This window comes from Typopeltis vanoorti, chromosome 3, assembly GCF_054136105.1.
Source record: "Typopeltis vanoorti isolate ZY-2024b chromosome 3, IOZ_Tvanoo_1.0, whole genome shotgun sequence".
NCBI lineage: Eukaryota > Metazoa > Arthropoda > Arachnida > Uropygi > Thelyphonidae > Typopeltis > Typopeltis vanoorti.
The window spans coordinates 66,267,860-66,280,179 of record NC_143551.1 but is presented as its reverse complement, the minus strand read 5'-3'; the positions used below and the strand labels follow the sequence as shown (position 1 = coordinate 66,280,179).

Here is a 12,320-nt window from a genome sequence, read left to right as displayed (position 1 = left end):
CTTCCTAAAGATTGAAATTTAATATTATCAGATCACCTTGTAAGTTTTGTCTAAAAAAGGAAGACAATTGCTAGCTTCTAGCTCATAGGTGAATTTGATCTTGTGATGAAAGTTATTTAGATGATCCAAAAAACCTTTGAGGTTATCTAGGCCGTACTCCTATATAAGAAAAACATCATCAATATAACGGAGCCATATTTTAGGTTTTAGTGTGGCCGAACAAATCGCTTTTTCTTCCAAGTCTTCTTCGAGAAATATATTAGCCAGCACCGGGGAAAGCGGACTACCCATAACTAGTCCCGAGTTTTGTTTAAAGATCTTGTCCTCGAATCTAAAGTAGCCTGAGTTGACACAGTGGGTAAGTAAGGCGAAGAACTTCTTTGATAATTTGCTCTTAAGAAGAGTGAGAACCTCCTGGGTTGGACTCAAACTTCTAATATTCACAAATGCTATGATGAACTTGAAAGACGTATTCTTGAGTCAAAAGAAATTACCCTCGATTCAGTGGCGGCCCGTACATAAGCACTGCGACACTGCAGCACCCACAAGGAAAAAATGAAAAAAAAAAAAAAATTTGTTTGTGTTTATAAATAATAACGATGTTTACAACATTATATAAATGCAATTTAACATGTTAAAGGTTACAGCTTATGTTTTGACATTGACTGAATAGTTAATAATTGGAATTGTTCGATTAACGCTTCAGATTACTAAACAAATGCACTGCGATCTAACGCCGATATTCGTTTGCGCTTGTCATTGCACGTTACGTCATTAGATACACTGCCGCTTGGGCAGTGTATCATAAGCTTGTGCGCGTTATATCTGTGAGATATGAAACGTTTATTATTGGTGCGTGTTCGTGGTGAACTATTTTTTTGTAAATCTTATTTTATTTTGTTAAAATAACATATAATTATTTATTTATTATAGAGTACAAGAGAATACAAGGCTGAATTATGACGAGTGTCACTGTTGAAAATATGAAAAGAATTATATTTTTTCAATTATCGTTACACGAAACAAATGCACTGCGATCTAACGCCGATATTCGTTTGCGCTTGTCATTGCTATTGATACGGAACTTTTATTATTGTTGTTTGTTCGTGATGAGGATGAAATATTTTTAATAAAGCAATTTTTAATATGTATTAATATTTTATTTATTAATAAATTCGTTATTGATTAAGAAAAAAAATTTTTTTTTTTTTAATATATATGCAGTACCCCACTTGAAATTTTCACCGGCCGCCACTGCCTCGATTCAACCCACGTGAATAAACTGTAGACTTAGCTACAGTTTACCAGATTCGCATAGCTCTGTTGTCCAGTGCTGGCGTTTTCGCGATATCACACGCACGCATAAACATACAGCTGGAGCCGTAGCGCTGACTCCAATTTAAACTGTACCTACAGTTTTTAGTAGATCTGTTGTTGTTCATATGCAATGTTTCTGTCGGATTATTTTGTATAATTCTTTGTACTTTGACACCTGAAGAAGTGGGATTACCAACGAAACTAGTAGTGTCCTCATTAAACCTTATTCTTTATTATTCTCGGTGATTAAGTCATTTAAAGTAAATTAATAAACATGTTGTTAAACCGAGTGAATCTGCATACGAATATATATATATATATATAGGTGCTGTTTCCACATGAGTTTGTCTTCAAATGGTTTCGAAATAACCAGAAATCTGTATTCGAAACCACAAATCTACTGTAGCTGTGCCATGCTGTATTGATGACAGCATGGCAGATGTGCATGCTTTTTTGGCTTTGGTTGGAGTTATGTAAATTATTCTGTATGCATAAAAAATTTAGAGAATTCCTCGCTTTGTAATATTTGAATTCTTTCATGTCTTCGGTTATTTTATTTTTGCAATTGTTTACAAGTGTAAAGAGAACTTTTGATAATCAAATATATGTAAACCACGAGAAATTAGTAACGATTAGGTAGAATTTTCTACACTGTATCATTAGTCATGTATCAAAATATATCGTTATGCAAAGTATTTCAGATATATGCATTTGTCTAGATCTCGTTGTGATCTACCAAAAAAAAAAAAAAAAAAAAAGGCACGGGGGTGGGAATCAGTTGGTTTGTTATCTTCTTATTTTGAAAATGGATACATTTCAGACTTTTTCTACCAGTATTTTTATTTTCAGGAATGCCGTAGGTGTCAAGCAAAGAGAAGATGCAGAAAACAAATCGAAATTTATAAATTTCCGAAAATTTTAGTTCTTCGTATCCTTTTGTTTGTTCGAAATTTTATGTGTAAATTATTATTATTATGTGACGCCTCCAAGGAGTCCAAGATTTACCGCCAGTGAGCACTTGACTCCACACAATCCACATACTATACTATTCAGTCTACCTACACACTACCACCATCTACACATCGTACATATATACCCACTAATAGTATTTTTGCCTGAAACTGAGTGTGATCGCTTGGTCGATTTGCTTTTATCTTGTGGAAACTCGAAAAACCCGAGTTTTCAGGAGGAAGAAAAGTCTGTTACTTTCCTTAATGAGATCGACAAACGCACTTCAATTAAAAAAAAAAAAGTCCATGTAAAGAGTAATCTTGTTACAACGAGAATCGAACTGAGGTTTTTTCCTCGTTCAAAAAGGTGCAATATCCCTTCGTTCTTCCAATTACGCTTTGGTGATGCAAAAAGCAGTTGTTATAATTTATTATTTGCTTTGAGTAAAATCTGCTCTCCTAACCAGACCAGATTTTATTCAAATCCCTTTACCAATAACTAAATAGAAACGACAATTATCTTGTGCTCGTAAATGCTCAGAGCATGGTGGTTTATGTCCCATCAAGGAATCTTAGAAACAGGAGCAAGTGAAAAAAGTTACCAGGAACTGTAATCTTTTAGGTGGATGAGAAGAAATAATTCCGAGTCTTTTTAGAATTAACTTTTTTTTTCTTATAAAACAAAGCTTGTAAATTTTTCTCTCGGACAAAATTTGTTCCTAGTCACCCATCATTTTAAGCTCTTTTAAGAATAGTTTAGTCCCCCAGAAATCTATAGTATGTGTAATATCAATCAATGCATTTTATGAGACTGAGACTATAGCACTTGTACTAACTATGAAAGCTATAATCATGAATTACGAAAGGCAACATTCATTGCATAGCATCTACGCAATGCTACATTCAGTGGTAAGAAGACAATGTACATATTCAGATAAGTCATTATTGAAGGGCAGGTGGACAAACTGTTGAAGAGTGTCATGGTTTTGAAGATTTTCATGAATATATGGTCCCACTACATTTGGGATAGCTAAAATCTTCAGCTATAAAATCCTTTTAAAGTAAGTACAAAGTGCAATATCATACAAGAGATTTGATCTGTTATTGCCACTGCGTCAACATCTTTATCTAGTATCAATGCGAATGCCTTCCTTTATTAATAATTCATTATATCTTAACTAGGATATAAAAATTATTATCCCTCGTGAAAATGATTTTTACTTCCATAGCGCTAGACCACCCAAAGAAAGACCGTTAAAGGTTCGATGCTAGTTCAGCTGGTTTCTGAGTTTGTTTATTTTTGAAAGAGACAAGTGAGATTGTTCATCCTGGAAACTCTTGTTTATCTTCCGACACCTCAAAAACAATCGACCGTAGAACTCCCACGATTAAAATAAAGTATATACCTCTCAGGGTTATGAGCCACAGGATGGTGGCACTTGTCTGCCATAATCTATCCTTGATCGCTTTGATTCATTGATCAATGAGCTTACTGACAGTGATAGATAAATGGTGAAGATCGGCTGTTAACCGATCATCAAAAAGTTAGTTATGACTAAAGGAGCTCTGCTTATTCCCTATGGGAGTAAAAGAAGTAGAAAATTTGTTTTATTATATTATTTTTTTCAGAAATATGTTGTTTATACTGCATTTAATAAAAACAATGAGTACAATTCATATTAACATGGATATTTCATTTATTATAAAAATAAAAATACAGTATAACATTATGTACTAAATATTTGATAATCATTATTAAAAAAAAGTTGTCATTTTAAAGTAATCATTAAGTTTTAGATGATACTTGCTGCAAGTGTTTGTAGCTTAATAAATCATAGGATAGGATTTGGTCTAGAATACGATTTTATTATCAAGATTTTGCCATTTATTTCTTTTTCTTAATAAGCAACATATCTGAAAAGATTTTCTGGAGACAGGTCACCACGGAAATATGGTATCGCTGTTGACTTTCCGCTGAACGATTTAGACCTCACCCAGTATGCATCAAATAATTCTTCAGGTATGTACCTCATGGGATCCATGTTTTAATAGTATATACATAATTTCTCATAGTTGTGGAAAATACTTAATTGAAGAAAACGTGGAATATTTTACTGATAATCCTACATGAGATGTTGGAAATATAAGGGTTAGATAAATTATATCAGACCAGGTAAAGAAAATAATCTAATACCTAAAGAGGCTCACAGACATTACTTCAATTCTCTGAAGAAGGGGGATTGATTTGAAGGACTTAAGAACGCACCTCTTCTCCTTCTTTCTGGTGTCTACCAGCTTATCTGACATAATGAACTTGACAAAAATTATGTCGAAGAGGCAATTGAATTTGTAGAGAAATTATCATTTGGTAGCTAGAAATAATCCGGAATCCTTATCAAAGACCCATATATACAGATGTACGTTGAAGACCTGAGCTTTGTAGATGATATAGTCCTCATTGACTCCAACATTACAGATGCCCAAAACCTTAGGAGAACCGCAGAAATATTTGGACTAAAAATAAACTCCCAAATAATAAAACGTCACATAGATGGACACATCTATATAAATCAAAATGATCACCTTGAAGAAGTAGAGGACTTTGTATACCTTGGATCACAAATCTCAGATTCCTCAACAGACATTAAAACAATAAAACAGAAAGCACTGCAGTTCCACAGAAGTCTTAATAAGCATGGAAATCGAGTCTCATCTCAAAGGAGACGAAGATTCGTCTTTACAAGTGCACCAGCCAGTCTATCTTTCTGTACCAGACCTGAAACATCTCAACAAAAGTAGCAACCAATGCTATAAATAGCTTTGGAACTACTTCTCAAGAAATATCCTGGATTACTTCTGGGAAGACCACATTCCCAACTTTGCTATATTAGATGAAATCCAGCAAGATCCTCTAGTCAGCACTGTTCAAAGAAACTGTCCAAATAAAATGGCTCGGCCACCAACTTAAACATTCACCTTCTGTACCCTTTTGATGCTCTGGTCCTCTACGCCTCTACAGATGGAAAAAGAAAAGCAATATTCTCCTCGTTTTCCCCAACTCTCTGCATCAGAGTTCCGTCATATAGCATATGACAGAGAAGCCTGGTTTTCCTTCATCATAACAACTTCCAAGTCCTATCTTAGTGTGCAAGTTTTTTAATAAGACAACTTTTTAATAATAAGACAACTTATTTGTTTTGATTGGTTTCTCTATTTACAATTGTAAAATTATAAATAAATGATGATGATGAACTAGGAAGAATGAATCATTCAGAAAATGAGCAACTTGTTGGGGGGAGGAAGAAATATAGTGATGCTAAATGTTTGTTCTGAGACTTTGGAAACCAGTGAAAGTGACTTGAAAATGCAGTGACTTCCTCCTAATAGCGAGTTCGCTAATAAACTGTTTAGAAGTGTTCAGGCCAATTTAAAGTACAACATAGAAATACAGAAAAGGAAATCAAAATAACAGGGTTGTAGCTCAGTCAGTAACGATGATATACGATCAATAACGAGGTTTTTCTTCTCAAGAGAGCTAAATGGACTAAAAGAATACAATCAATTTATAAACATAGGAGACTGATTAGGTTTATTGGAAGTCCACTTTGAGTGATGACAGGCCACTGAATTCAACGATTTAAGGGGAAAAGTGAGTGTTGAGGAAGCCAAATAATGAAACTTTGATGCTTGTTTCATTTAGTTGATGCTTAGAAGAAGAACCAAGAAGAGCACAAAGAGCAACCAAGAACGCTTGCGTTTTTTCGCTCTTCTCAAAATGTCATGAAGTTATGAAATAATCTTTATTTAAAAAAAAATTATTAAAATAAAAACCTTATTTTAGGTACTAATTATTTCAATTAATTAGTATATCAAAAATCGATTCCTTCAAGTCATGTTGATTTGCATTAAAAAATGTAAAGATCACATGGGAAAACTTGCCGCATCGCATATTATTTGTGAAAACATTAAAGAAAATTACTCTCAGATTCATTTTAGATACCAGTTGGATTTCTCTACAAAATTTTAGTTCGTTTATTTATTTATTTATATTTATTATTGTTTTTTTGTAGAACACTGGACCAGTTACAATTTGTATGGCGTGTGCAATCATTCAGGTTCTGCAGTTTCTGGCCATTATACCGCCTTTTGTCGCAATTCCGGGGAATGGTACGAATTTAACGATGAAAGGTGAATATATATATATATATAGTTTTTCTCACTTATACTTAATTTTCCGTTATTTAATACCTCCTCAAGTGTTAACAAGATCATTGCAAACTACTATATTTTTTAACCTAAAAACTAACATAAAAGGACCCGTTAAACATGACCTTTTTCGTTAGTTTCGTATTTCCTAAGTTCTCTACGTTCCGTTTGCAATTACAGGCTTTTTTTAGTTGCAGATATAAAGCAAAATGTCAGGACATAGGCATGAAACCATTGGTGACTATCAATAGAAACACTGTAGGACGAATACCTTAAAACAAGTGATCACTTAATGACCTCTACTGCTAGCCATGCAGCCTATGAAAGATCTCGTCATTGAAAGCCTGGCTCATTCAAAAAGTTTCGGCTCGTGTCTGATAGTATAGCATATATGTTCTTGCACGCACTACTATTCAATACTTTATTGCAGCTCATTAACATTCCCCAGTGAGGTAGAGTATACTAACAATTTCAAATGGCTCCACTAATAAAAATATACAGGATTATAGTTCAGGTGATCGAGGAGGTCATGTAATTCGTTCACTTGGACAAGTCTATCTTTCAGGAAATTTTTCATCCGGATATCATCGGCCTCTCGATTGAGGTGTGTTGGAGTTTTTGTGCATAAGCTCCATATTTCTTTTCCACGCCTAGGAAACGTCATTGAGTACATCATCGAAGATGCTTCTTACCAGATTGAGTTGTTGTACAAAGACCCTCTAAGCCTGATTGGCAAAATGTACGCTCCTATTAATCTGTCTTCAAAGATACCTGCCCATATATCGATAGAGAATTGTTGCTGGTATCTTAACTGAATAGTTGCATATGAATTTTGATTGGTCTGGTCTGCATGTGATATTATGATAATTGAAAATACCATCTCAAGTGATCATCGCCTCATCTATGGAAAGCACACAAAAGAGAAATTGTTGGTTCCGCGTGCACTGTTATAGAAATTACTGACAAAATACCAATCAGTGATGATGATCATCTGATAGAAAGTTTAGAAACATTTTTTAGAAACACTGAAACAAAATAGCAACTACATTTGCTCATGACGAAAACCTGTTATAGTAAGTATCATTTTAGGCACTTCTTACATGTGACTCTGGTTATTTACAATTACGCAATTCATCGAAGAACTCAATCTTGGATATATGAGATTTCTGAACACATTTTTATTTGGACCTTTACTTTTAAGGTGTCGACTAAGTCTTTAAAGTTTATGACATACAGGAGTGTAGAATCGCCCCGTATATTGCAGTAGCAGGAGTGAAATCGTCGTCGCCTATGATGAACTATTGCATGAATCACTGTCCTAAATTAAAAGTAGAAATCATGTCTGTTCAGCGCTCTCACAAAGGCGATTTCTTCAAGAAGGAAAACGATATCGAACATTTTTATAGTTACAATGAATACAAAGACAGGCGATTAAACACATTTTAGTAATTCAGCCGAACTAATAGTCCCAACGAAGTTCAATCATAAGCTGATCTAAGTCTTTAGACAGAAGCATCGCAGGTAAACCACTATTCCAGTTGCTGTTGTTTATGCTTGATAAGTAGACATATGAGTTACCGAAAGTATCCATTTTATTTTATTTGATCATAATATACAATAATTTTATCATAACCGTCTTTTTTTTTTCATGAAAGCAGAAAGAATGAGTTGCCGGAATTTAGTTCCTTTTGAAAACCAAGTGTGAATATTTCATTGGCGATCACGAACCTATTTAGGTAAAAACTTGAAACTATAACAGTGTCATCAATCATAAGAAAACTGAGTTATTGTTTTGTTATATTGATGACGCATGTCTAATCAAGATACTTTAAAAATTAATAGCTTTTCTAAACATGTAAATAGAAGGCATGTTTGAAAAAGGAAAATGACGGCTCTGTCATGCTAAATAGAACAAAATGATACATGCCGAATATCATTAAAAAGATTCAGCAAATATTTGTTTAGTTTTAATGACCCGCCATTTTCAGAGAATAAAGGAAATATAAAAAGTGCTATTCAAGTTCACAGAAAGGACATCAGTAAGCAAACTAGCCCTAAAGACCAACAACACACACACCATTAAAAAAAGATGGAAATAAATAATGCCTCACAAGGAGATTTACAAAATTGAATACTATTTTCACGTTATAAAGACGTTCATAGTTGAAGATTGGAATATATTCCGAAGATTCTTCAAATAAGAAATGTAGAAGCACTATATGGAAAACAGTTAACTTTAAGACCAAATCTTGATCTTATGATTTCATCTTCAAAAAGTTTTTCATATATTTAGATATCCCATTTTTGCAATTATGGAGTGGTGCCCTTAATGGATAGAACTAAAAGTAGGCTGTACCTTATAATGGTTTTAGTCGATTGGGATATCTTGTTGGACTTAATGAGATATCTAAACTGGTGTTAACAGAGTCCAAAAGGGAGAGTTCTTTCCCTTTTGAGACACTCTAAGCGTACATTTTATTCTATGAACAGTCACATAAATCAAAAGGTGTAAGGAGGACAAAAAAACATTTAAAATAAGAAAGTGTCAATGTAATAAAATATCATATAAAAATTAAATTTAGGTTTAACAAGTTTCTCCTTTGTCGCATTGTTCACAATTTAAAACATCCATCAGATATAGCATATGGACAGATGATCGTATGATGTTGGCTCAATTGGACGCTGCTTCTTATTTCTATATAAAAATATTCATTTACTTTTATATTTTTTCTTAGAATATAAACTAAAGAGTAAGCTGACCTACTTATGTTACTAAATTTGTATCGTATGCTACTGATATCGAAAAACACAAGAAATCGATGATTCTTTATAAACTCCACTGCTGTCATGTTCACCAATTTGCGTCATTTTGAATGAGAAAATGCAATATATATATATATATATATGTTAAAGATACCAAGCAAATTTAAACCTGGTTATAAGCAACAAGAACTTCACTTGCTGCAATTTTATCGCGTTCATTATCACCATTACATCTCACCATAAACGAGCTGATGTTTTTAACTAAGGTCAGAGTCTCTTCAGCATCCTTATGTTTCTGGCTATATAGATGTTGGTCGATATCGCTTTTGCCTCCATGAACAACGGAAAAATGGACATTACAATGTTGGCATTTATACCCAAGGTAAAAATACTTTCTACATATATATATATATATATATATATATATATATATATATATATATATATATAATCATGAAAGAAAATCAGACAAACACCAAGTTTAACTCAAAAAAAGAAAAGATTTAATGTGGAAAAGTACAATATATACATCTGCAAAAGGTTATCCAATTAAAAAATTACATAAATTCACATTCAGATGTTAATAACTTCTCAATTAGGTTTGAAGATCATGACTAATATTAACAATTGTTAATTCACAAAGCATTAGTATTTCTCTGACATATTTCACTCTAACCATTTAGATGAATCATATCATAAATATATTAGCTCAGTTTAAAGTATTCAGAATAATTACAATCTATAAATTATCAAACATTCATTTATCGGTTCTTAATGTTCAGTCAATCAAGCTGAAAATAGTTCTTAAAAGTTCGACCTTCCAGATGTTACAATAATTAATCTTATGACAGACTACACTTTATTCTTTCTCAGTCAGCTAACATTTAATAGAACAACATGACACTTATTATTTCGAGGGGAAAGTGCTTCAGTATATCTAACATTCGACCATTAATTGACATAACACCACAGCTAAGGTTAAAATATATCCGACGGAGTTAACAGTTATAGCTTCACAGGTTACAGAAAGGACAACTCTTACCAGGTTACTGCTTCTACACATCGAATTTGCAAAGGCACATTTGAAATTCTTGTACACTTTTATTTTATGGCTACACAATTCTAAAGAAATCTTCCACTATAATAACTGAATTATGGACACAGAAATATACACGTCTTGATGCACTAGGTTTCAGTTATCTACTAATTCCTTATTTTCTTCTGTGTATTAACTTCGGTTCTGCACTATTCTTCCACAAACCACTTGGAAAATATTGTAGTATCAGAACTCCCATAGAAGTAATTCACGATGCCTATTAATTCTCGGTCCTTTCGTAGTCGATTTACGGCATATATCAACTCCCCCTTCTGTTACACACAACCGGTCTCTATGCTGTCTCTAAAGCTTCTCCTCTATCCTCCTCCTACATCTCGAGGAACACCAGAGAGAGACATTGTTTACAAGAGAACCAGAGCTACTGCCCTATCAGGCCATGTCCTGTTTTCAGTAAACACGAACAACGAAAGCTGCCAACATGAAGTAAATTGGACAACAACTTCAAACCTACACATTTACCACGAACGCCGCATTGTCGAGTCAAAAGAAATCACCTTGGACCCTCTTCATATGAACAATAATCTCAGCTATAATTTGCCTGACTCTTTCAGCTCTACTATCAGATACTGGAGATCTCGTGGTTCCACACACACAAGTGTACAACAATAGAACTTTAACATGGACTATAGCTCAAGTTCATAATAACTGTAATTTACAGTCGAATATTATAGTTTTATAATTGTATAGCTTTAGAGTGTCTCGATGTTTTTTTCAGTGTCTTTTAATAGCTTTCTATGTTCTTAACGCCTGATGAAGTCAATCCCGACGAAACATGCTGCATTTTCAAATAAATCTCAATTTGTTATAATTCTCGAATATATATGTATATATATATATATATAGAAAGATAATAATTCTCGGGTTTAAGTCAGTTAATTTAGAAAAATGAATATATATATACATATACCAAGTAATTTTATAAACTTGGTTTTTATACTCCTTCTCCCAAGTAAGCAAAACAGTTAAGTTTGCGCCTGAACGCAGTTCAAGTCTAAAGGTAGTGCAACACCAGGGCAACTCGTTGTAAAGGTGGGTAAAGCTCTGATCACTATTCTTAGTATTTCCCATAATGTAAAACACACTCACTAAGAGATGTATACTGTTATACATTATGGGTGGGGGGGGGATCACTACCCAGACCGGTTTCAACCTTTTTTGAGGTCTCCTCAGTGAGTAAGCTAGACCCTGAAATACCAAGATTTTTAGTGATACAGAGCCTTATCAACTTTACCTATACAAGTTGCTACAAGGTGCTTTTACTTTGAAAAGGTAAAAGAGGTAAAAAAACTTTTCACATAGTTATATATATATATATAACCACAATTTTTGGTTTGTATTTTTTCAGGGTCTCTAAAATAAATACCGATGAGTTGGTAACACCCAAAGCATATATTTTGTTCTATGAACAGTCGCATAAATCGAAGATGTAAAGAAGAAAAAAATATTTAAAACGAGAAAGTTCCAATGTAATAAAATATCGCATAAATCGAAGATGTAAAGAAGAAAAAAACATTTAAAACGAGAAAGTTCCAATGTAATAAAATATCGCATAAAAACAAGAATGTGAAAAAGCTGTTAAAAATTCATCATTAATAAAAAAAAGTGTAAAGTAAACAAAATAATAAAAATCCTATTTGCCTGCCTTGTGATTATTCTTATAAAGATACATTCACATGTCATATTAACAAGATAAATCGGTTCGTTGAACTATTTACTCAGAAATGTTAACTGATGCCGTAAGGTCAGTGTATTATGTCTGCTTTATTCAATGAAAAAAAAACCCATATTTCCTGAGAAACAATACCTCCATATACATTAGAGGCAGTCAGATAATCTATTAGATACAGGAATGTTTTCTTTATTCTATTATATTGTATAAGAGTCCACTGATCTAATACACGAGTTTCTTCCGTTTCTCTGCGTGTGCTGAGTTCCTCGTTCAGGCTGTTCTGTATTTCAACTCTCTC

The 12,320-nt window shown here is 33.3% G+C and overlaps 1 protein-coding gene across 2 annotated transcripts in view; it reads left to right on the top strand.

Annotated features, from left to right (window-relative positions):
• Positions 1-11,995, top strand: part of LOC150108226 (ubiquitin carboxyl-terminal hydrolase 2-like) — an 81,582-nt gene extending 69,587 nt beyond the window's left edge. For both annotated transcript variants that reach the window (XM_090415677.1, XM_090415678.1), the window contains exons 9-12: positions 2,167-2,245; positions 4,190-4,287; positions 6,338-6,455; positions 11,699-11,995. In XM_090415677.1, coding sequence (XP_090271803.1) covers positions 2,167-2,245; positions 4,190-4,245 — 135 coding nt within the window. In that variant the 3' untranslated portion in view covers positions 4,246-4,287; positions 6,338-6,455; positions 11,699-11,995. The remainder of the gene's footprint in view (positions 1-2,166; positions 2,246-4,189; positions 4,288-6,337; positions 6,456-11,698) is intronic.
• Positions 11,996-12,320: the final 325 nt, after the last annotated feature.